Genomic DNA, 26967 nt, shown 5'->3' on the forward strand with positions numbered 1-26967 from the left:
TGTTCCACAAGTCCAGTTGCTTTTTTAAATGCGTCTTGGATATGTTTCTGAATATAAACCTTTCTGTGACAAATGCAAGTAGAGATAGCAGCTTTGCAAATCATACCTAATATGCTGTTTGTAAAGGGGACTTTAAGCGAAAACATGCTTACTTGCACAAGGCGATAAAGTCAGCGGTGTGTACTCCACAAATGTATTGTGGTTGAATCTTTTATACGTCTTTGCACCTAACATTCTGCTCTATCTGTGTGTACGTGTGTGTGTTTGATGGTCAGGAATGGCCTTGGGCCTTCAAAAGAAGGAGAGGCCCAGTATTCTGTGGTGCATTGCACTGGCTACATCAAAGCCTGGCCCCCTGCAGGTAAGAATACACGCAGACACACACACACACACATTCATAATTTGTTTTCGCCCATGCACCGCAGCTGTGGACCTACAGAGACCTGACTCAGAACAAATGTCTCAATGAGTTGGACCAGACATTAAACTGACTTCTTTTGTGCCAGCTCTCCACACACAATTCTGTGGGGGAACGGGTCATTGTCTGGAAAATCCGAAAAGATGAGTGAACATGTCGATGACGTTTCCATTATTTTTATGTGTCGTAAAACTGGAAAAATACAATCATTTGCTGCTGAGAACAAACTGAACTCAGATTCACGGAACAACAAGTCTTGGACGTTAACCAAATACCAGCAATTAATACTCTGCATTTAACAAATAATATTCTGCAGTGTATTTTTTGCTTTGCTGGTGTTGTGCCTCCTTCATGTTTTACTCAGGCGACACCCTCATCTAAACAAGTTGCAACAACCCATCGGACCCGACAGTCTCCTGGTGTCTGCGACATTTGCCAAAGAGCAACTTCAGAAAAACTCAGCAGTGATTCTCGTGTGAGAAAAGGACTATATATGTCACTTCTCAGTACTGTGCTATGTTTGTCCCTGCTTAACCCAAACAGCGCCGTCTTACATGTGTTCCTGCCCAGAATAAGTGTGGTCTAGTGTAACCTGAAGCAGCTGTGGGCTCCGTTGAGCTCTGGACTTAACCACACATCCACAGCAGCCTGTGTGGTTCTGGAGTTACTTTTTTCAAAGTCTGTTTTCTTTTGACGAGTCTTTGGACCCTGCAGCCTGTGTTCAGATACACTGCAAAGCAAACATTAGATCTCTTTGTCTTTGTGGGAACTTGGCAGCTGGAGTGTTTTTGCACTTGTCTTTGGCTGCTAAATTTCTCATCTGACAGTCGGATGTTTGCTGTAACAACAAGCCTGTGTGCTCAGAGTGTCTCTAATACTGAGAACGTAGCAGGAATTCCAGGTGTTCCTCCAACTCTACTCGATCTGTCAGTGTACACTCACTGAGGAGTCCATACAGCTCAGCATATGTCCAAGCTTCTCCCTGACTGAACCGCTTCCAGCTTGAGTTTTTCTGCATCCATGCTACCTCTAAACATTGCTTTATTGTGCAAAATAAACCAGTCCACCATTTTGCAGTCATCATCAAATGTGTTATTGATGCACTAGTCAAGTCACACATTTACTGTGTTCCCTACGTCATCTACATCTGGAAATGTTATCTCAAGATGTATCTCAAACTAAGTGTTGTCTTTTTACTGACCCATCCTTCTCACTGAAGCTTGCATACATATTAGTTTTAAGATATATATGATTTTTATGTGCTATAGGGCTCCACTTCTGTTCAAGAAATATTTCACACATTAATGGGCCACACTGTTGCACTGCGTGATGCTTTACTTCATTGCCATGAGCAGTTTATTATGACTCAACAGTAGAGTTCTTTGGATCATACATCCTGCTGTTGGAAAAAAAAGTCACCAGAGCACCAAATTTGGATTAATCTGTTGTTGAAAATTGTCCCTAACAAATAAACTATTTCCTCTCATTTGTGTAATTTATAAAAAAGAAAAAGAAAAGGGTTTGTGTGGGGTTTGTGCTTTCTTTGTTTTTTTAACCAGGGGCAGGTTAAGGAATTTGTAAGAAAGTAAATAACCCACCAAATTACCTCCTCTACTTATTCCAAATGGCACCTGAACATTGCACGCGATTTGTACATAAATTATATTTTAGAAGGCCTGGTGTAATAATAATTATAAAATAATCTATTGAATAAAAGTATATACTGTGTGTTAATGTAAGAAAGATTTCATAGATTTCATGTCATACCACATAACAGTTTAAATGTACTATGTATAAATGTAATATTCAGTGGATCTGAGAACATGCGAGCCTCCTACGTATGTTCCAACACATCCACAGACACATACTAAGCAGTGTCTATAGAGACACAGGGATTGGAATGCTTCCTTCAGTCTCACTCCAGGTGTCTACATGGCCGATGTTGTAGAGTGCGGTGACGAAACTGAACAGCACTGATCAAAAACGACAAGAATTCTCTCATAGGACTTTGAGGTCACGCTGGAATAGTTCCAGGTAGAACGCTAACACGCATCCACACCATATGTGTTTTGAAATCACTGACACATGGTTCACTTCCTTGTGCTAAAAATACTCCTTTGGAATGTTCTGGACATCAGGCGAGGACATCAGGCGAGACACGCACACACACTTATAAATTGCAGATGGATAACAGAGAAACACGTGTTGCGAACTCTGATACGTTGCACATTTTTCAATGGTGTTGAGCTGTGTTTGTGTGGAAGAATGTAGCCACAGCCGAGGGTATACTGCAACTAGTTATCTAGTTAAGGATGTCACACGATGTTCTGTATTTGAAATGGCGTTGATCTGGATCATTCTGGGTGTCGTTACACACACGTTTTATAGACTCTTACATGGGCCGATGGATGGAGGAGGATCTTTGGGATTGTCCAGATATTGTTCAAAATAGGATTTTCTGTCGGCATTTGGAAGATTATTAAAAATTAGTTTGGAACATTTAAGCCATCAGGAGACATTCAGATTTGAAAATACTGTAAATAGATCTGTGTGCAGTATGTACTTCTGAACTGAAATGTAGATTATGTTATTACAGTAGACGAGCACTCGTTCTAAAATTTAGAGGTAGTTACCAAAACTATTTATTCCCAACGCCTATCCATTCATCATTTTTAGCAAAAGCACTTCTCTAATATCTAATAGATCTAATATGTAACAGCTGTTACAGTAACGTGTTGATACTGACTAACCTGGTGTGGTCAGGTTCACTTCTTAACACAGTGATTCAGGTAACACACCGTTAGGATTTCATTGTGGAGCGTGTTTCAGCCGATACAGAGAAGAGAGTAACTCTGCCAGCCCATTGTGTTGTAAGTAAATTCAGCTCACCGGTGCTCAGATGACGTTTATGACTTTGTCGCTGTTGCTCTTCTCTTCATCAATCAATTCAAGCTCGCCCAAATGATTTGATTGCTCTGCCAAATCTTTGCTGGAGCATAATCAGTTCCCAGTGGGAGGGACTCACAGTTGGTCTGGCTTCCAGGCTGGATACTGACCTTACAAATAAATGTTTTCCATTTTAACTTTAGTTTAGCGGCCATTCTGAAGAGCTTGAATTTGGATTTCAAACTGCTTATCGGTATATTTCATTTTCTTTCTTATCCTTTTTACTTTAAGAATAAGAAATGTGACTTTTTGAAAACTTTATTTAATTCAAAATCTGAGGCGAGGCCAGCAGCTGCCCATACAAAATGCAACTTGTATTCTGTTAAGAAAAATGTCCTGTCTGAGTCAGTGACAGGCTAGCCAGCAGTGTGTAAGGCCACTTTGACTGAGAGACACTATGTCTGGTTTAATGGGACTTTATAGATGATTTAGCACAAAACAAACAGTGGGAAACTGCCACCAAGACGGTATTGATTTGTCTCTTTGTATCTTCGTCTGCTCCTCTGCTCTCTCTTGGACTGAATTACTTGTGCTAGACAGAGTGGAGCAACTTGGGATATTTTTTTGAATGAAATATGTCAGTGAAGCCTGGTGATGTTGCTGAAAATCTGTCTTGTAGTGTGGCGGCTTAATGGTAAAAAAAAACAAACAAACTTATAAATCATTGTAGAGGAGCAGAGGCTGTATCAGAGAGCGGATTATGTGTCACTGCTAAACACGTCCAGTAGCAAATGCAAGTATCAGTGTTTACACAATATGAGAAAAAAACTATTTAACGGCCCTTTTCATTTCACATCTCTCTCTCTCTTTCTCTCTGTTCTTATCTTTCAGGTATGACTATACCAGAAGAAGACACGGAGGCGGGTCAGACGGGAAAATACTGCCTAGTGGCCATTGGAAGACTGCAGGTGTGTAGCTACAGTCCTGGAGAAATCACAGAACACATCTCTGTGTTTGTGTTCTGCATGTAAAGTTTGTTTGTGCTTTGTAACATTTGGATGCTTCCTCATATCGCCGTGCTGCCCTCTGTGGTTTTCACATCAGTAACTTGACCTTGTGAAGAATGTGCATCTTGTGAGGGGCACACCCCAGGCCTAAAGTTAAGGGTCCTTTTGTAACAGTAACACCCTTGGTTTGCGTTCATCTGGGAACCTTTGTTGCCCCATTTCTGCCACGTCTCATTTCTGAGATGAGATTAACACAAGATATATCAGACAATCCCTTCAAGTAGATGCACTGTGTTTATTGATTGTTCTCTAAATTAATTATTATCACTCATTTTAGATTTGTTCTTCTATTGGAAAGGCTTCGTAGCTGATGGGTAAATATTATTGTGAACTGAGACAGGAGGAAAAACGATGCATGGAAGCCATGGTTTATGCTTTTAATCAATCACAAATGTTTTCTTGTGAATCTCAGGGTCGTCTTGCAGCTCCTCTGACTCTGCTCTGTGCTGTTGTTGACAGTCATGACCTAAATAGAAGGAATCATTTCCAGTGGTGCTATAAAGTGTCTGACTGAGTGTGGTTACTGGTGATGTCAGTTGGTAAACAAACAAAAGCAGCTACTGGTTTAAAACAATGATGAATGAATGAATGAATGAAGAATGACAGTGTTGTATTTGTGTACATGGATTCTAACTTAAATATTGTGTGTCTGTGCCTCTCCAAGGTAACCAGCTCTCCAGTGTCTATGGACATGAACGGCCTGTCGGTTCCCACAGAGTTCCTCTCGCGTCACAACTCGGATGGTGTCATCACTTTTGTAGACCCACGCTGCATCAATGTCATTGGTTATCAGCCTCAGGTCAGCTAAGACAATAACACTGGCTTGTTGTGTGAATGTCATGGAGAACAGGAGAACTGCCCGTGTCTGTATCGTACCAGGATTGAGATTAACTGGACGTGCCGTCCATTGCAGTTTGAATGTTATTTCATGTTCTTCTTTGTCTTTTAAATCTGATCTGACTCCTTATCATAAGCAACGTCCTTTCCTGATGAAGGAAAGTGCTGCTCTGAACTGGACATATCATCAACTGCAGTGCCACCATGTGTGACAACATGCCATATAGTCACACACTGCTTATAGCAGAATGATGTCATATAGGCAACAAAAAATATATACCTGTACAACGACTGATCATTAAAGTGGATGTGCTGGAGTTAGTTGAAGAAACAAAGTTGTAGTGATAGTGGGACAGCAGTTTGTTGTGTAAATGTGATAATGAAAACACTGTAATGTAAAATGTATAGACTCTGTGATCCTGTGAGGAATAATACATTTGGAGCATTTAATATCTAATAACCAAATGACTTGATGGTGCATCTGCTGTCACTAATGATACTTCACATCAGCAAAAAGCTAATAGCTAATAATTCATCTATGTTAATCTTATGACCGTAGCGAGAAACACACAAGTAACACTGGCACGTATCTCGTCTGGTGTAATAAGGTCCACGTCAGGTGCTGAGTGAGCAGAGACGCCTGATGAGAAGTGAGCTGCTGCTGGAACAAGAACTAGACATTTATGGGTCAGAGCGAGAGTAGAGAACTGTTGGAATGCTGCTACACAACTACCCTATGCAGTTATGCATCTAGTTTAACACAGAAACAACTAGTAGCTCACTCTTCTAATATTAGCAAACTGCTATTACAGCTAGAGACTAAGAACAACATAAATGTTTGAGCGAGGGCTGGTCACATCAGTGGGGATGCTGCGCTGAACTTAGGGTTAGGTAAGGATTCAGCAGTTGGTGAACTGATGTTGAAGATGTGAATGCTGTTTTCAATAGTTGCAGTTTGCCTCTCATGGAATCTCCCAGTCACACTGTGTTTTTCCTCACATGAAGAAATTCTGTGACTCAGACAATGAAAACAGGCAGATTGAGAATGAAAACATTTGTATCGTGCAGTGCTAGATAAACACATTCCTGTAACCAACCAGCCTGTGCCTTCCTGACCTGCTTTTTGTGATGAATCTCATTCCTTTTTGTTGTTATGATTTAAACAAGATCAATTCTGGGCAAGGTAGTTGACTAATTTGTTCAAATTCCTTACTGTTTTTCTGCCTTTCAGGATTTGCTTGGGAAAGATATTCTGGAGTTTTGCCATCCTGAAGACCAGAGTCACCTGAGAGAAAGTTTCCAGCAGGTAGGACCGGACTGTAGCTGTTGACCTAAGGGTATCTTCTTCTGTCAGGTGTAAAAGAAAGATCACACGGTTGTGGGGAAGGAAAGAAAAACAAGAAAACCAACAGAAACATTGTTGTCAGTCTCGTAGTGAAGATTTAAAGTCTCTTGCAGAGGTGTCATAACAAAATATGTTTGCCCACATGTGCTGTATTTAGAAATCAAGACACTTATTGGCCTTGAACCGGCTCATGTGGAGACATCATGACTTTTCCAACCCGCGTTGAGCTGAAAAGTATCGCTTTGGAAAGCATCATGACTCCGCATTTCAATAAGCTCTTACTGCACAGCTACCTTGTGGCAGCAGAGAATTGCTGGAGGAGGCTTTTAAGAGCCAGGTTGTTCTTCTCCGTGGCAGCTAAGTCATAACACTGTATGATGGAAAAAACTATTTATGGCTGGCAAAGAATTCTCATGCTCAAGAAAATATTGGTTGATTCAGAACTGATGTATAGCATAAGTTCAAATGAATAACAATGATAAGACAAGCTCATGAAGAGCACCCCAACGAAGGAACTTAGGCCTTGTACATAAACAAAGACATTATAACATTATAATCCACTCATACTTATTTTACTAGTAGTACAGTAAGCAATAAGAGACTTGCCTCTCAGCAGATCTGTTTTCCTCCTGCACATGTGTGTGATTGGCCTCACTGATCGTACAGTTTGATTCTGTCTGCAAATAATTAACCTTCTCTAAATAAACATGCTTCTGATTACGTGTGGGTCAACTGTTATTGTTGTTCATGTCACGTACCCTAGGGCCTAGTGAGACACTCAGAAGTGATGAAAAACACGTGTCTCTCTCCGTCCACCAGCAACATAAGCTGTCACAGTCTCTATGCACTCACGTAAAGGGCTGTGACTTCTCCCTTTGTCTTTCTGTTGTCTTCATATTTGTTAAATCTATACCGTATTTGCCCCCCTCCCTGTTTGCAGGTGGTGAAATTGAAGGGTCAGGTCCTGTCAGTGATGTATCGTTTCCGGATGAAAAACAGGGAGTGGATGTTAATCCGAACCAGCAGTTTCACCTTCCAGAACCCGTACTCTGACGAGATAGAGTACATCATCTGCACCAACACCAACGTCAAGTAGGTTCCTCATCATCTCAAACTAATGTTTAAAGGGCTGCAACTAATGATTAGTTCTTATATTGATTCATTCATGGATTTCTTTTTAATCTGTCAGTAATCTATCGACTATTTATTGATTAACCCTTTGGTTAACTTCGAAACAAACAGCTTTTACTCAAACATAATCACAGTGAAACATTTTACGGGGCATTAATATTTTTTGTAAGACTGAGGAAGAATTTGATTTAACTTTAAGCTAATGATACTATTCAACAAAAGGTAAGATTGATCAGGTTTGACCTACCATGGAAACCTGTTGTTTGCTATATTTAGTCAAAGACTGACTAAATACCTTTGATAACTTTAATTGTTTTTAATCAGTACTGATTTTAATTGGAAATGTACTTTTATAATTTCTCTGAAAAAGTGAACAATGTTTGGTTTTATAGATTCACTGGGAAGCAGCTTTGCCATGTTAGCCATTAGTATCTGCTCTATTCTGTGTTGAGTTCTTCTCTGAAAAACACAGATGATGAGGACATAACGACTCTGATCAACAGTGGTTGATGGGTTTATACTTATGTATATATATATATATATATATATATATATATATATATATATATATATATATATTATATTATATTATTATATATATATTATACATATATGTATATATATATATATATATAATATATATATACATACATATACATATATGTATATATATATATATATATATATATATATATATATATAGACTATATACTGCTCCACCTGTTTGTAGCCAACTGACATTGATACTGATATAGTCATCATGGTAAGGACTGTCACAGTTTACACATGTGATCTTAAAGCTAATGTATGTTAATCTACATGTTTCACAAACACTCACCTGTATGACAGGGGCTAGATATTTGTTGATATGTAGAAATGTATAAGAAGAACTTACTTAGACGTAGACTTAGACAGACTTTAATGATCCATGAGGGAAATTACCTTGTCACCATAGCTCTGCTTTACATAAAAGTAAACACACTAAAAAAAACACACACACAAGAAAGATAAAATAAAATAAGCATCGTGCTTGTTTCACTAATTTGTCATTATTATTTTAATTTTAGTTCAGCTTATTTTATTTCACACCATATACATGACATACATTTTGCCATTTGTATTGTATTGTACAATGAATCTTTTAAAGTCCCTGAGTCCTCCTTTTTGTTTGTTTGTTGTTATTCTGCCTTAAGTGGCGACTGGGGACCAATTGTAACAATTGCGACGTTAAATGTTTGAAAGACAGACACCGCAAAGAAGCTGTTTAGCTAGCTTTTAATAGGGGTCCTGGTTTCCCACAAATAACAGACAAGATATTGGCCAGATATCGTCAACATATATCAACATACAAACAGACATGTAATAGACAGAGTATAGTAGACAAACCCACTATTCTGGTTCCATTAGATTAGTTTTCTCAGTCAATGTGCAATAACAAATCTGTGCAACGTTAATGGAGACAAATAAAAAGGTGGAATAAGATACAAGTGATATTCATAATTAACATTCTTACTATAATCAATAAGTTAAACATAAAGCCATTAGCCATGGGTAAACTTTTAATAGTGGGAGATGCATCCATGATACTAGTTTACATGACTTGTCTGCACGTGAAAACTGACAAACTGACAAAAATTACATTTTCTCATTGTGTCATGTTTTATCACATTTGGTGTCATTTACCGCATTAAGATATTCCATCTGGTCTTTAGAAAATGCTGCTATGCATCCACAGTTTCAGAACTGTAATTTAATGTTCAATTAAGTTTAAATTGTAAATGATTCATAAGCAGGTGTCCTGCATGTCCCACCTGCTATGAAATAGATGACTTCTTCATTTGAGTTGTCACTTTCAATGGAGCAGTTGCCCCCTAATACTGATTTGGCAAGTAGGCAGCTAGACAGAATCGGTGCTAGACAGTGCTGCTGATGGGCTCACTACTTTTCCTGTTTTATCTCTGTGCAGCAGCTGATCACAAGCCATCTAGAGCCGCAATTGGCAAACATTCTGTGCTGTCCCCAACCACAAAATAAGCCTTTGCAGGAACCAATTTCCAGCCCGATGATTTTTCTGTGGTGAATGGGACAGCATGCTTTTCAGCCTTCACCACTTCCTGTCAAATTGCATTTACATACACATTGGAAGAATGTACAGTTCATGAGTGTACACAGGTACACAAAATGATGACACATTCAAACTCATAATTACATTGGTACAGACATCAAATTAAAATCTGACTTTCAGTGTTCATGACTAGACATGCTATGTTAGACAACTGTAGCATTGTGTTGAAATGGAAAAACAGCACCTGACTAGCTGTGAATGGACAACTGGCTTCTGTTTCTCACCTATGTCACCAGGCTTAATATATTCCAATAGTGCAAGTTGTCAGACTTTAATATTTCATATTTGTTTTGGTTGTGTTTACATAAACACACAAATGCACACAGGTTTCACTGTATTTGCTGAAGTTGCCTCCAGTTTTTATATAAATGTCATTATTCATGTGAAATGAAGGTCAGCTGAAGTCTCAACTAATCATGATTCATAAGTTCTTATTAACTTAACGACTTAGTGGCTCCAAACAAGGTACTGACATACATCAGGTCCATTAAAGCGCAGTCAGTCACCAAGATCTGACACGGGCATCGTCTATGCAGGATAATATCACCAAACCTGTCAGGTAAATGAGATACCTGTGAGCCCATTTTGGGACACCCCCGGGAAATTTTATTTAGGATTTTTAGAGGGGAGACATATTTGAAAATTGCCTAGAACACCTCTGACTGAAGTGGAATTGGTAAATACTGTACAGTGCTTTAAACGCACTGGGTTTCTTCTTCTTGTAAATTCAGTGTGACATTTTAATCAGACATTTAATAACATTTATGGCTCGAGCTTGAATTCAGTAAAAGAGTGTGTATGTGTCAGTTTGTGTTGTGAGGCGCTGAGTGTCTATGTTGTGCGTTGTGTTTTGCAGACAGCTACAGCAGCAGCAGGCAGAGCTAGAGGTTCACCAGAGAGATGGACTGACTGCATACGACCTCTCCCAGGTAAGCCTCTGTGTTACAAGACGTCCACTGGACTTACTGGAGTTTCACTCACCACCCAAACGTTTGCATCATCTAGTGATGGAGTGTGGAAAGTGGATAGCACGCTGCTGGATAGTCCCTCAGCCAATCAGATCCATTTAGTTATAAAAAAATTCTCAGATGGCGTGTATGACCACTTCACTGTCTTTTCTGTCCGTCGCTACATATAGAGCAACTAAAGAGCTGCACTGGCCCAGACACATAAACTGTAGGTGGATTATGCAGAAATATAACGACACTAAATTATTTAGTGAATAGATTGTCTAAAAAGGTTATTGGGTCAGTCTGTTCCAGCTGAAGTGTTTACTTGATGCATTTTTATTCTGATTGGGCTGTTATTCAGATTATTTGTGCGTGTAAACACAGTTACTGAGTGGTTGGGGTCTCTAGTCTAGCTTACTTGGTTACTTGGTTAATGCCTCCAGAGTATGTGGGATTTTAGTTGAAGTTACTGGTTATTGTAACTAAACAACCGACACATCTGAAGCTCATGTTCTTCACACCCTCTCAAGGCACCAACGTGTCTTGTATTCAGGTTTGTATTGTATGCATACCAGTAGTTGCTGAGAAGTTCTACACAACAAAGATAGAAATAAATAACATTTGTCTTTTTTTTTTTTTTTGGACCTCAGCTTTTTGTTGTGTGCATACCACGAGTGAGTGAGAGGTTACATACAGATGGATCAATATGACACTTCTTTGTACTTCCAAGTAATACAGATGTTACACGATAAGTGTTGAGGTGCAGGAATGAAGAGTACAACAGAGACCTCCTTTTTGTTTTTCAGTTCTTTTTTCTTCCCTTGGCTCTGTGACTACGACCCTTGGCTCACCCTTTTAATCCACATGAAAAGTATTTGGCTATCACACCAGCTAGTGTCTGACATCTCATAGTTGTGTCTGCATGCGCTAAATGCACTAAGTGGCCTATGTGTGAAGTTCAGGTACAAGGTGAACAACTCGAACTCGTGTCCTCAGGTACCTGTGGCCAGCGTCAGCAGTGGAGTCCACGAAGCAGGGAAGAATATCGACAAGACGGAAGCTCTGTTCTCCCAGGAGAGAGACCCACGCTTCGCTGAGATGTACACCGGCATCTCCGGCTGTAGGACACACACAGAAACACACAAACACTGTGCATACAGCTGAATTTGTATGTCCTGCTGTCTCTGTCCTTTGTTATTTGTATAATTCTGACCGTGGGGTGTGTGTGTGTGTGTGTGTGTGGGCAGCGGGAGATAAGAAGATGATGGTTCCCTCCTCTACAGCTGGAGGACAGCAGCTCTACTCCCAGAGCTCTCCCTTCCAGCAGGGGCACTCTGGCAAAAGCTTCAGGTACGTGTGAGATGTGTCAATGCGTGTTCTGATGACTTAACAGCAGGTTAAATTCATAACTGACTCGGTTACGTGTCTGGTGTGATAGTGTGTCTCCCCAGAGGACAATAAATCTGATTTCACATTTTCTCTGGTGTGGCTGTTCATGTGTGTAGTTCCTCTGTGATCCACGTCCCTGGTGTAAACGACATCCAGCCATCGGGTTCATCCAACCAGAACCTTGCTCAGATCTCCAGACAGCTTAACCCAGGCCAGGTGGCATGGTCAGGCAACCGTCCCCCCTTCTCTGGACAGGTAACACACGCACAGTGTTTATCGCTGGAATGAACCAAATGTATCAACAATAAAGTCAGCAACTTCCCTTACAGTAAAGCTCATTTTTCATTCATCCTCTGGTGCCACTGAGGCCAGTCCCCCGAGCTGATTAACAGATGGACCTGTAATATTTTGACTTTCTTTCACAATCTTGTTGATGGAATGTGCTCAGCATATGTTTCTTTAACAGGCTCATCTATCTTCCACACACAGACACACTGCTGCACTTGTCAGGCCATTCCACTGGGCTGAATTCTTTGCTGTTCAGTAACCTCTAAATGTAGCACAGTAACTAGAGCCAGATGATGTGAGTGGAAAAGATGGTTGAATGTTTACAGCAGTCTAAACACGGAAAGCATTATAAACTAACAGGTTGGATTTCCATGTGCAGTAAACCTAAAAATCTTTCATTGCCCAACATTGGAAAACACTATTTTCTGGAAGAAAAAAAAAAGAATAGCGGGAGAATTTTGACTGTGAAACATTATTAGAGTCAGCTCAAGAGAATTCCAACTTAAAGTTTCGAGAACTATTGCTCTGCTGAAAACAATAACTGGGGAGAAGTGCATGAGAAACAGGACAGATTTATGGTTTGATAGGTGGATAGACATCTAACTCATTCACCTTATTTTGAAAGAATATTTTTTTGAATGAGCCAAGTAGGGGGTGAATAAGTTCTCAGAATCACTTCATATTGACTGTACGACCCAGTTACGTTGTGTATTTAACCAGTATCTGTGCTCTCCAGTCCAGTAAAGCCCAGTCCAGCCCGTTTGGTATTGGTTCTGGCCACAGCTACCAGACTGACCCGGCCTCCTACAGTCCCCTGTCGTCCCCAGCCACTTCCTCCCCGAGCGGCAATGCTTACTCAGGACTGACGAACCGCAGCACAGCTTTTGGTGAGCCCCCCCTCTTCATTCTTGACTCATTTTTATTACTAGGTAGTGTGGAATCCCAGCTGTGTGCTGTGATTGAGGATATTCATTTTTGCCGTGGATGTGTGCCTGTGTCCTTCTGGGATTAGTTTATAAACTGGAAGTAAGTGACGGAGGCGTAGCATGTGACAGATACATACTTAAAGCAGATTCTGTTCTGTAGAAGCTCTAATTACGTAGGGGTTGGCAATATCTCTGAAGACAGCAATACCATATTAACAAAATTATATTTTACAATGTATGACCATATGGCAAATATAGAGAGAGATCATAGGCATAGTAAGTTTTTTTTATTATTGTTAAGCTTGCTTCCCAAAATTGCAGAATATTGACGGAAAGATTTTTTCTCACTAATACAACCACCAATCATATCATAAAAAAGAACAGAAATATTTTGTTTCCAAACGTTTACCTCCCAGTAAGTTGAAAAGAACATTAATTCATTCATTTTGTGTAACGTCTTGTCCTCTGGAGGGTTAACTGACCATTAATGTCAGTATTCCTGATGTGCTCTGAAAATTTCATTTTGATGTAAATCTGAATGACAAAGTCAGTCTAAATCTGTCTAAGAGCATGTCTTTGGAGGGAGGAAGCCAGAAGACCCAGAGATAACTCACACAGACACAGGGAGAATATGAAAACTCCACACAGAAAGACCCAAGTCGGATTTCAACCCAGAATCTGGGAAAACATGTTTCACATAAAAAGACTCATCGATCACGTGACTCCTCTGTGGTCTGGGAGTTTGCCATCGCAGAATCCATCCTGGTTCAATAAGTGATGTTGTCATTTTAAACTCATTCTGTGCCACTGCTTTAACCACATATAGTAACAATAAGTTATACCTTTTCTAATAGAAATGAACTGAATACTGAATCCGTGAAAAAGCAGATCAATCTCTGACTCATAGATGAGATTGACGGGTTTCCTGTTCCAGAACAGCCGGTCAGAATTATTACTTCAATGCACTCTCACTTAAGCACATGTCTGAGTAATGACAAAAACAAACAATGGAGCTCCAGTTCTATAACTGATCGTGACAGCGGGTAAATACAGAGCAAACTTTTCATTTTAAACCTCTGGTGGTACCATGTCATCAACTCGATCTCTTCTTGGATTGAAAGCAATCTGAGGCAAACCACAAACCAGAGCGTTAGCGGTTCAATCCCCGGGAATGTGCCACATGCAAAAGGGTCCTTGAGAAAGACACTAAACCCCAAAGTTGCTTCTAAGGTGTGTCACTGTGAGTACCAGTAGGTAGAAAAGCACTACATAAAAGCAAAACCACTTACCATTTACATTTCATCAGTTCAGTTTAAAAAGCAAGAGAAAGCAACTGACAATGAAAACTTGAATCAACAGATGTGTATTCTTAGAAAAGATGTTAACATATAATGTTAATATATATTTTAACATGTGTATAAAAGATTTAGGACTACAACAATTTTTCAGTCAATTATTCGTTCTGTGTGTGCATAATCAAACTGCTACATAATCAAGCAGCAGTAGCATCTGCTCTGGAGTCTCCTTAAGTTCTAGTTTGACACACAACAGATGAGGAAGCTATGGCAACTCCCGGACACCAAGTAAGAATCACACAAAACCTACTGTAATAGTCCAAATGCTTGTCGCCTCATTTTGAGGTCAGAAAGCCCCAGGATGTTCTCTGATGCTCGCGCACGGCCAACTGTTTAAGACCCACACTTGTGGAGACTGGGATTAGGGTTTTTAGACAAAATCTAGTTTTCATCAGGCCTGGCAGTTGGAGCCAGCATAATTGAATATTAACATTGTGACATAGGGCATGTTGCTGCAGTCATAAAATAAGTGTAGAGAATATATAATGCTCTCAGAACTACTGTTTAAATCCAGTTTCCACTGGGAACATCATTCCAACTTCACACAATTGTCCTCACTCACCCTCTTCACATACTATAACTATAACTACAACAGGACTCAGGAAGGTGAGTTTGCCCAATCATAACATGACAAATAAATATACATTACATTTATTTCAGCAGTGCTTACTGCAGTAATGTACAGTTAATGTTTCAGTGCAGGGGAACGACCTGGCAGGTGCATTAATGCCCATGAAGTCCCAAGGTTACGAAGGAGAACTATTCTCAAACCGGGATTTTGATGTTTTGAAGATTTCTGCAAATGAACAAAGAAATGTGACAGCTCGTACAGGTACACAGGGAGGAGAGGTGTCAGAGTAAATGTCTGATCCTGACTGCCAGCGGGTTAGGTTCACAGAACCGGTTACCATGGTAACTGGCTCAAAGTTTAAGTGACCGTTCTCTCTTGAACGGAAAACCCAGACTTTCCCTCATCTCAGGGTTAACAAACTCAATTTTCACTAAACCCACTTCCTGGAATCCACCCCAGACATAATAGCAAATTGTTCCTCCACATTTTATCTGAGCATTCACCATAATACGTATTTGCTGCTCCAAATCCCACAGTAATAGGCTATTAGTGCAAACCAGAGGTGGGAAGTAACAAAGTACTAATACTATTTAAGTAGATTTTTCATTGGATTTGGACATTGTGATTGGACATGACTAGAACATCGAACTAGAACATCGAACTAGAGAGGGAAAGCCCAAGAAGACGAAAGTCAAAAGTAGAAGATGTGGGACAGTTAACCATGAAAAGGTGTGGAGTGATGGAGAGTTAGAGAGAGAAGTAGCAGCAGCAGCAACATGGAGGAAGGAAGTGAATCAGGGTGCGATGCTTCAGAAGATTTGGAAAAGCAACACCTCCCCATCCATGGGCTTATTTAAGAGAAGTGTTCCATGTTGTCGTGGTGTAAATGTGCTGTGTCTTAAAATCCATGAGCTTCTGTTGTTCAAGAAAAGAGAAACTGTTAAAGCCAAAGCTGTTAAAATGATCCGGATGCTCATGCAAGACCTCTGGTCAGTTCAGTCTAGATTATTCTGGCAGAACTTTTTTCATTTTGCAAATACATCAACAGGTGTATTTACACCAGGTGTCCATGCTCTTACTTAACTACAGAATGTGAATTGTTTTGCCACCTCTAGTACAAACCATACTTTTGATTGCGACTTCATGTTGGCTAAACATCTATTGAGGGTCAATAATGTAATTATTGTGACCAGCCTTGCTGAGAGATCCACAGCTTATAGTGGCATCAAGAAACCTGAGATTGTGTTATATAAAGACAACTAGTCACCTAAGCTTAAGCAAAAAAATGTAATAATGACATCGTTAAAGAGAACTGGACCCTGTACTATAGTGAGATTATAGACTAACCTGCCAGTTGATTTATGTGTGTGACATCACCATTATTGGATTTAGGTAAATGGTGACGTTATAAACAGGAACAGTTATTCAGCATTGCACTAAGCACACAACAGCAATGACGTCTCGTTTGTTGCCCCCCGTCAGCTGCATGTATTTGTTATTCAGATTCCAAAATACCACAAAAATGACGTTATGAATATGTACGTTACATAACAATCACCACACAGTGTGTTTCTAAATATAATGAATAACCACCGCATCTTTCCAAAGGCAGAAGAACTAAGAAAAGATGGTCGTATCCTCAGGAAAGCGATTGCATGACAATGAATTGTGTTACTGTACGGATAGTGAGGTAATGGCTGGGGAAGCTGGAGTTACTCATTAACCATCTGTACAGTTGTACAGTTTATCATTCAGGACTTTTCTGCTAAGCGTACAGTGTATTAACAGCTCAACCATTTTATTAGTGAGATAAACACAGCAAGCAAGACCACTAAGGAAAAGTATTTTTCCACTCTGACAGTACTGATGACGTATCAGATGGCCCGCACACTTTGGTATATACAAATAACACTTCCAAATAATGGCACGCACACTCAGAAATAAACACTCAAAAGCAGCTTTAAACTTTTCCCTGTAATGAGCATAAACATGCAAGTAAAATTAGTTTGACCTTCATAGAAGTACAAACAGTTCTCGGGGAACACAATAGCAGTTTTCCAGCCATATTTCTCCCTATGCACTAATAACATACTCTGTGGCATTTCATAAAGCTTAATACACGTTAGCCCAGCGGATACAAGACTCTTCGGTTGCTCGCTGCCACAAATTATTCCTCATGAATAATTATTTTTGGAAATGTTTTAATTTGTTTGTTACAAAGTGTGACAAAAAAGATGGCAGACAGGCTCTAGATCAAGTTGCAGATAATGCAGCGAGTCCTCATCACTGTTGCATTACAACATCTTACCCCAAATCAAACTGTATTAACCACTAAAAATATTGTTTTCTAGCACTGGCGACACACACTACAACTGTAAAATGTGGATCATGGATTATGCATTCATTAGCCAGACACAAGGACTCATATTTTGTCCAAATAGCTATAGAAATGTCCAACTTGACACAGGCTACTGCTGATGCTTTCTTAATGAACACACTCATTAACCAAATGAATTATATTTTGCATCCTCTGCAGCCTCATGTATTTGTTCTCTATTCTCCTCTCTGCTCCTTTTTGTTAGAGTTTTACATACACACCATCTATTTTTACTCCCTTTATCGTTTCTCGGACCGACTTGAAAGATGATGTTAGCCAGTGCCCTTGATGTGCTCTCTTGCTCTATGTTTTATTCAGTATTCATTTTGATAAGCTGTTCTTTTTCCTTATCTTGTCCGCATTCCTCTTCATGTATGCACAACCAGCCTCGTAGGAGGTCGACTCATTTCTGTATTTCCTTTTTACCTGTACTCGTCTCCTTTCTATCAGTCACTTAGCCTCTCATGTGTATTTGCATGGAGCATTGTGTTTATTATTGTGGTTTTCTCCTCAAGGGGAAGCAGATTGCCATTTGTTGCTTTGCATTAATCTAATGTCTGGCTACGGCAGCCTGGAAATTCCCAGTTAATTTTTGATTTCCAAAGGGTGTTATCAGCAGGCACTGACCACAGTTCCCCGCAAAGACCTCCCCCATATTAGAAAACTGTTATGACTGGCCCGAGACCAGAGAAATCTGCTTGAAACGGAGGAGGGCCAAGTATATTCTGCAAGTTCAAATGAAACATGAGTTCTCTGATCTGAATGCTGACTTGGCTACCGACTGAACCTCTACCTACACGAAAATCTATACATTTTTAATTTCTGCTGTAAAGTTTGGCATTTTGGGTCAGCCTCAAATGTGGACAGAAGAATAGTAGTGGGTGAGTGAGCAGCTGTTAAATAGTAGTGGCTGGATGTAAGTCCAGTTCTGTTACTTTGTGCGTAGCCCTTTGACAGGCCTCGCTGTTGGTTAATCATTCGTAGCCTTCGTACTCTTTGTCCAATCAGGGGGTAGCAACCCAGCTCAGCAGAGTGCCCCAAAGAGCCATTAGTGGGCTGCACAAGTAATCATGGTGCTGAAGGTATGTCCAACAATTACTATGTCTGGTTATGACCTGTTCCAGCTTCTAATGGGATTAGCTACTGATTCATTTTGAGGCCATAACATTACAGCCTCTGCAAATTGTACTACTCCGGTGCAGTCTAGCCCCTTGTATACACACCACAGCAGAAAAATGACACACTGGAGAGTCTGTGACTACTGTCTGCATAGCAGCACAGTGTTGGAACAGAACAATACACATCCACTCAACCAACACCTCATCCCACGACCATTGGGTTGGAGATACGCACTTTTAAAGCTCACATGGGAAAGAGCTTAATACCTGCAGCCATGGCTGCACCCTAAACAACACACACCCGAGTCTGTCATCTATATCCATCACATTTAATGTCCAATGTCAGAAGTTGTTGATTTGATCACTTTCTTGTCTTGTCCAATCCTCTGTTATGAGTATGTGGAGGGTCAAGTGGAAACAAATCTCCCGTCAAGGACAAATAAAGTCTAAATCTGCTGTGAAGTCAGATCAAATGAGACCAAAGAAGTTCTGCTTGATTTTCTTAAAAAATCAGTCTTGCACTGCACGGCCTTCATTGAAGATGTCATTAGGAAGAGCTGTTCTCATGAATGAATATTTGTCCAGATGTTTCTGGGGAAAGCAGTCAAAGTGGAGCCCAGTTCCAGGGTCGTCCCAGCGAGGTGTGGTCTCAGTGGCAGAACCAGCATCACTCCCAGCAGGCCGGGGAACAGCACACACATCCCAACCCCAGCCAGACAGAAGTCTTCCAGGTAGGATGCACACACACACACAAAGACTGTTGTACTTGGACTCCTGGTTTGGAGTGTGTCTGAACATCTTCCAGTTGCTGGCTGCTAACCAGCATCCAAAGCTATGTGATACGTCTGATAAGAGCCGTGTGTCCTCAGTACACCCCCTGATCTCTGAACCCGCTTTCTTTGTCTCTGCAGGATATGTTACCCATGGCTGGAGATCCCACCCAGGGAACAGCCAACTATAATATTGAGGACTTTGCTGACCTTGGCATGTTCCCTCCCTTCTCTGAGTAATACCCAGCTCTTTTCATCACTTTCCCTGTCAGAACTGGACTGATGTTTGCATTTATCTCTCATGTTCTGTCTCATTTTTCTGCATCGCCACCACAGCTACGTGCAGCACAGTGAATGTCTGGGTGCACTTGTCATTTACACGCATACACATAGTGCACTAATGTTTAGGCTTCAAGGCCTGCAGTATGTATCTGTGACCATACACATACCTCATTGTTGCAAGAGGAACCCTATTGTCAGATGGAAGGAGCATGAGTCAGACGTTCTCAGCTCTTTGACTGTCATCGTAATGTTGGACATCGTACAGCCTGCGACGCTCCGGTCACCAAGACTGCTCACCTGCAGTCACTATGAGCACCAGAGGAGGTCAGCCAGGCCACCTAGCTAGATTAGTTAGAGACTAGTGTCAGTATTATTATCTGAGATTGGATAAAAATGAAACAAATTTCAAAACTTTTCCCCAAAAATCCACGTCCACGTGATGTCTTTTGTCACGTCTTTGTCACGTCTGCAGGCTTCCACACAGATGACCAAAATTTACAACTGTGCCAAATGTGCATATGCAGCACCCAATAATGTACAGCTGAACTGCATCCACGTCTGCTGCTGTTTGAGGCCGCATCTGTCTCGGAGGCTACCAGGGCTCCTTTTCAGAATGGAACAATTCAGTCTGAGCAAAACATTTGCTCACAGTCGTTTTCTCTCCGCTACAAAGGAAGCAGCTCTGTCATGTGGTTGTAAACGGAGAGGGGATTATCAGAAATTTGCATTGCTCCTCAGCTGCAGCGTTGTATTTACTTTTCAGTTACAATTAATGCCGTAGCGCAGTCCAATTCACCTGTGACAAGTTTCGCTTTAGTCCCTTTTCATATTGGTATGATTGCTTTTGCTGTGTAATGTTTGTGGAAAACACTCCACGTTGAATATTGACAGAAATATATTTTGAGATCATTTAGATAACAGTGTATAGCCGATGCATAGCTTTGCTTAGGAATGTCCTTGCATTTCATTTAACAGAAGCAACAGAAAACAAAAATCATTGTGTGTGTATTGAATAATTTGTTCCACTCAGCCTAGGTTGTCCCGGAGTTGTCGCAAAGCATCGTCTAGAGAATATGTGGAATTGTCCCATGCGTTTTCTGACCCCAGGCCGATACAGGAGGAGCTGCAGTGTGTCTCATTGCAGTGTCAACAGTCAGAGTGCACTGCCAGTCCTTTTACTTGAATGCATGGTTATATTATAGCGTGAGGATGCAGGTTGGTACGCAATGACGCAGTTTATACAGCAATGTGGCAGTAACAGACATCTGACCTGACCCAGCTCGCATGCATCGGCACTGACTGCCACACGGAAGAATCAGGAAAAACTTTATTTATCCCTGAGGGGCAATCAGAAGGGCCATAAATCCATAGCTCTACTTTTAAGATTGTGGAACCTGGTCTCTATTCAGGCAGGTTGTCATTTGCCTGACTGGTACGATGATAAATTCAGATTTTTATCTGTCATTCTGTCCGGTTGATACCTGGAGTGACAGTAGAGGGCATCAAGCAACAACACTGTCGATTCACATTTACAAGTATTCCTACCTATTCCCACAAACACATGGTCGGATTTATGTTAGTGTTGATTACGTGCACCTCCATCTGTCTGGTGCAGCCTCTTGCACGCCATAACTCTAAAGCTCAGCAGCAGCAGGAGAGGAGAAGCTGCTGCCGTCGCTCTGTCCATCAACCGTAGTGTGTAACCTATATGTAGTGACGTCCTGAAGTCTAGGAAAAAAAACAAAAAAACAAAAAAAACTTGATGCGAGTATTGAAGGATTCTGTGTATAAATGAAATAACATTTTAAAAAGCTCACCGCAGACAGTTGCTAAGCTAAGGCTTAAAGTGCACTTCATGAAGCTAACCGCTAATCACACCAGCCTGCTTTAAAAGGGAAAAACCGCCATACCGTCCATGCAAAGCGCAGTATTTACTAGTGTATTTGGTGTTCTTCAGCTCTCGCTACTTGACTTTGTTACTTTATAATCTTTTCAACGATCAAGAGACTGAATCATCCTTTCTAGTTGGGGAGCTTTTACATGATAGATTGTATAACGTCTCTGACAGACAGATGGAGGAACCTTCAGATATCAGAGTCCTTTTGCTAAAGATCTCAAATTGATGTTTTTTTTGTAAATAAAGTGATTTTTATGTCGACTCGTGTTACTTTCACACAGTACTTTTTTTTTTTTTCGTGTAGGTTTTAACGATATTGTGTGCAACGTGAGTGCGTATTTAACTATTGGTATTAAGTTAGTCAGTTAATTGTACATTGAGTTCTAGACCTGTATAAATTGTGTAAATGTGACCCATTATTTTTGTGTAACAAATTGTGCTTGTGACAATAAATTCTTATTGGTTACGTGGCTTCCATTCAAAATTTAGACTTCTTTTATTCAGGCAGCACACTTGGCTATATGCATGACTCTTTCAACAGCAATGGACATAGAGCCGCCAACACTTTCACCTATCAGCCACACCATTATAACCACTGACGGGAGAAGTAAATATCATCATGATTTTTTTTTAATTTGCATAGTATTAGGGAAGCATATAATTTTTTTTTTTTTTTTGACTATCGCTTCCCTCTGTTTTCCTTGTCTGTGAGCTTCGTTGGTCTGCAAAACAGCAATCACAACAATATACATCATGTGCAAATTAACTATCTGTCTGTGTGTCCATTTGGGACAACAGGTTAACAGCATTATAATAATCACAGCCTTGTTATCTTGCAGCACACACACTCCAGGCAGATAACAACCAACCACATTCATGGTTCACAAACCACTCGTTGTTTAGAGAATTGCAATTAACCAATAGAGACGTGTGTGTCTCAGCCATGACGCTTCAGCTGAGGGGAGGAACTATACACGTACAAATCCCCTAGTGAACAGTAAAAGCCACGCTCAGGCATCATGAGAAATGATATGGTGCGTAGGAAATAATAAAATAACGGTTGCTGGTGATGTATTAGAGAGCACAGATCTAACCTCACCATCTAATATAACAGTTCTCACTGGAGCGTAGATCCTACTGGCTCCGACATAACTCAAACCCTGACTGTGCCTGTATTTGCATTAAACTTCTTTCCAGCCTGTGCCATTAGTTCTACAGATGATCTGTCCCGGCCGCATCTGGCTTAGAACAGGTCGGGAGCTGAAATTAATGAGTGGCTGAGAAGATGAATGTGCCTCAAGTCAAACATTCACCTGGAAGACTGAGCAGCAGCTTGAGTGGGTTCCCTCAGTTTCGTCGCTTTCGCGAAGATAATTTAACAAAAATATATGGTTGAATTCCAAGGGCTTACTTGTCTTTGAACATGCTGAGTGCGAGATCCACAGGAACTTCAAACTCCGCACATGTTTACATGGTGACGTCCATAGCTTGAGGAGCGTGAACCCAAAAAAAATGCTTGACAGTTTTTCGAAACACCGATGCACCATTTCAACACTCTTAACATATTAATGGCAGTGTTTGGTAGATATATTTCTCACAATGTCTTCCCTTCACAGTTTTATTCCTACTTACAATATGTTTTTGATTAGTATTTTTTTGAAAAATCCAAGGAACCGGTCCTGAAGACAGCGAGGCGGCAAAGAAACGAAAACATAATCAGCAGGGGACAGGGGAACTCATGCAGATCTCTGGCTCGTAGAAGACACCTCACAGCCACAGACAACCAGGATTCAGAAGGGCACAGACAGAACTCGTTGACTGGGACAAAAGGCTGAGGCGTCTTACTTGGAGGCAGACAAAGCAGGTGAGTCGGAGACCACGAAGTCAGACAGAACAGTGCTGGAAAGCCTTGCATGGCGAAGGAGCGAGTGTGGAGCTGGTGAGTATAAACTGGAGCTGATTGCAGGGGGTGAGCTACAGGTGAGATGATTAGCTGACTGAGAGCAGATGTGGTGAGGGCAGAAGCACTGGAAAAGTACTGAACTGTGAGGGACACTAGCTGGGCTTAAATGGAGCCAAATATTCCCATTTCAATCAATTCAGAAGCCCAAACTGAATGAAAATGCTCCATATAAACCCCTCAATCGGAATAAACAAGTCTGAACCAAATGAAATTTGATTCGATTTCACTTTCCTTTTCCCAAACTGATCGACAGTCATGTGAGGGTGAATAAGAATTAAGTCAGGCTCCATTCTGTCTGCGCATGCTCTGTTTTGACATAAATACACAGTGACGTTCAAGTGACGTTTCCTCCACTGGTCTACAGCAGAGAACTTGTTTTAACAACTCTGAAAGAACTAGACATCATCACATGCTTAGACAGCACAATATATATGTGTGTATATATATATAGATCTATATATATATATATATATATATATATATATATATATCGAACTGTTTAACAAGGTCCATCAAAAATGAATTGAAGCTGTGATAGACCAAAGAATGGAACAAATTTGGAACTGCTGGGAAACCTCGAAGACCAGTTACTATAAGGCTAACACAATAGCAAATGTGGCTATGAACCGTTGCTTTAATAATAAACGTGTGAAAACAATAGCAACTACTGCTGGATAGACGAGAGACCTCCAGCTTTGATCAGTTACGTGTTTTCATCAATCATGTCACAGGTCTGTAGAGGTACATGTAAACATCAGATCGGAATAGATCACCTGGCATGTAAACAGTTGAATGATTTAATTCGCAATGAGAAAAAAGTTTCCATATAAACCTGGCTAATGATAAAACATGTTAAAGGAGTAAAAAGTCATTTTAAATCAGTGCAAATCTTATGAAAAGAGAAAAAGACACTCAGCTATGTCCTCCTAAACCCTGTGTAAAGGAGATGTCTGCTCTATGGAGGCCATGTTTTAGGACCAGTTTTCCCATCAATACTGAAAAATTGTTATCTAATCAAAAAAGGTAGATGATGATTTGTTTTTTCCCCATTATAGAAATTAGGAAGCAAATTCTTTTATATTTTGTTACCTTTACACATCCATGTGTCTGGTTTGAAGTCTTTTCAGGATACCTTTTTCTTTTGTGAAGCATTTGCACATCTATTCTTATTACTGTATGCACATCATGCCACCTTTTGTTTGGTGGTTACATGCAAACAATCAAACACACAACAGTGCATCAAAATGATCATACTAACAGTAAGGGAATCTACATTTATTAATATGGAGACACCATAGATTTTGTTTAAAGTTTTTCTTGCAGAGCAGGCTGAGCTGGACTTGAGTGTCAATTTTTGGAGTCTGAATCATGCTGTGAGGGATGTGGCCTTTCCAAAATTTGCATTTTACGAACTTAATTGGAGTGGGAACAGTACTTGGACCGAGTTCTATGTTTCTGACTCATTTCAGCTTACAGCAATTTAACCCTGTATGTGGCACCCCACTGAAATACTGCAACTCTACAGTGTTATTGTAGGGCATAAGGAGACTTTTTCACTTTGTGACATTTTTCTAAATTTTATATTTTCATGTAGATCATCGTGATTAATGGATTTACCACATATATGGTCCCTTGTCCTTAAGTGGTAAACAAATGTAGATTTACAAGTGCTGATTGAGACACACAAATGATCACATTAGACAGCATTGAGACCCTTCTTCATGGTGCAGTTATGCTCAGCGTTCATACAGAGGTGGACCTTGTAGACCACATTTCAATTCAGTTCAATTCAGTTTATTTATATAGTGTCAATAACAATATAAATTGTCTCAAGACACTTTACAAAATACGGTCTGAACCAGAACAAGCATGAAAGAGACGGTGGGAAGGAAGAAAGAGAGAGCAGAACCCAGCTCACATGGACCCATCTGCTGAAGGCCAGCCGGGTAGAAACAGAGAAGAGAGAGAAGATCTGTCATGGATACATACATCTGAATAAAGCAAACATGTAGAATCTGATGACAATACAGATACAAGATGTAGCAGATGATGTTACATGACAGTTTGAAAATATAAAAGGTAGGCAGGTTGATGAAAACACCACAACAGATGTAGTATGGAGCTCCACAGGTCACTAACACACAACTCCAGGCCAGAGACACTCGCAAGGAGATGGAGGACGGAGGGATGGAGGACTCAGGGGAGGAAGGAGCGACATTTGACCTGAGAACGTTGCCTTGGTCTTTGCTGGTTGCCTGAATGAAAACTACATGCTTCTTAACCTCACTGAGAGCCACAGGGACACAATTTAAAATATGTGCCCGAGTTAGCAAATATGGTCCCTCACTCAGATTGAAGATTCTGTAACACATGCTGTACACCTGTACAACACGGGACACATCAAAGACAAAGGCCAAACTGTTTTTTATTGTCATTTCAACCACATACGGTATAGCAGGTGCAGTACACAGTGAGATGAGAGGAGCCTCCTCCAGGACCACGGAGCTACATGAAGACATAGGACAAAGCACAATACAAGAGACTGGCCATAAAGTGCAAGTTTATACACGGCACACACAGTGGAAACGGGCCAAGAGAAAGAGACAGTTGAAAAACAAAAAATGCACTACAATACAGGCAGTGCAAAACCCTGGGGAGGAAAATGCACCTATAAGAAGACATTACTCAGAACAGAGAGCAGCACTGACTAATAAGCAGTTAGGCTGGCTGTAAACATTTGACTAATTATGTGCCTCAAAGTACTTTATAACAACGGGTGTGATAGTCACTGAGGCAGGACACTGTAGACGTCTTTGGTGCGGGGACGGTGAAGTGAAGTGCTGCTCAGGGAGATGACGGTGAAAACATCAGCTAGCTGGTCTGTTCCCTGGATACATCTCCCATCACATCATGTTGCTTCAGGTTTAGTAAAGCATTTAAGTAACAGTTTAGGCTTGTGAGTGTTATCAAAGTATTATTAGGGCACTAGTGCACACCCTTAGCGCTAACACGCAATGTAGATTTCAGAAAGGTAAAAGTTTGTCTGAACAAGTACCGGCTGATACTGTTTCCAAAATAGCATGTGTCTTCCAATTAAATTTCGTCTTCCAACGTAGCATTTCTGCTCTACGTGAGCAACCAAAACGGTTCTGGGGCCTGTCAAGTATGTATGGAATGCCAGAAGCTCAGATCAGTGTCTCTAAACAGAAACTGGCAGCTCTTGGCACCTCTCCTGCTTGGCACTTTAACACCTTCCTTCGGTGCCTCGCGTC

At 40.6% G+C, this 26967-nt stretch overlaps 1 protein-coding gene across 2 annotated transcripts in view; it reads left to right on the forward strand.

Annotated features, from left to right (window-relative positions):
* Positions 1–22198, forward strand: part of arnt2 (aryl-hydrocarbon receptor nuclear translocator 2) — a 43153-nt gene extending 20955 nt beyond the window's left edge. For both annotated transcript variants that reach the window (XM_047580272.1, XM_047580273.1), the window contains 12 exons: positions 276–361; positions 4196–4272; positions 5036–5170; positions 6440–6514; positions 7494–7645; positions 10666–10738; positions 11756–11879; positions 12007–12109; positions 12265–12403; positions 13173–13323; positions 19369–19514; positions 19695–22198. In XM_047580272.1, the coding sequence (XP_047436228.1) occupies positions 276–361; positions 4196–4272; positions 5036–5170; positions 6440–6514; positions 7494–7645; positions 10666–10738; positions 11756–11879; positions 12007–12109; positions 12265–12403; positions 13173–13323; positions 19369–19514; positions 19695–19793 (1360 nt within the window). In that variant the 3' untranslated portion in view covers positions 19794–22198. The remainder of the gene's footprint in view (positions 1–275; positions 362–4195; positions 4273–5035; positions 5171–6439; positions 6515–7493; positions 7646–10665; positions 10739–11755; positions 11880–12006; positions 12110–12264; positions 12404–13172; positions 13324–19368; positions 19515–19694) is intronic.
* Positions 22199–26967: the final 4769 nt, after the last annotated feature.

This window comes from Mugil cephalus, chromosome 3, assembly GCF_022458985.1.
Source record: "Mugil cephalus isolate CIBA_MC_2020 chromosome 3, CIBA_Mcephalus_1.1, whole genome shotgun sequence".
NCBI lineage: Eukaryota > Metazoa > Chordata > Actinopteri > Mugiliformes > Mugilidae > Mugil > Mugil cephalus.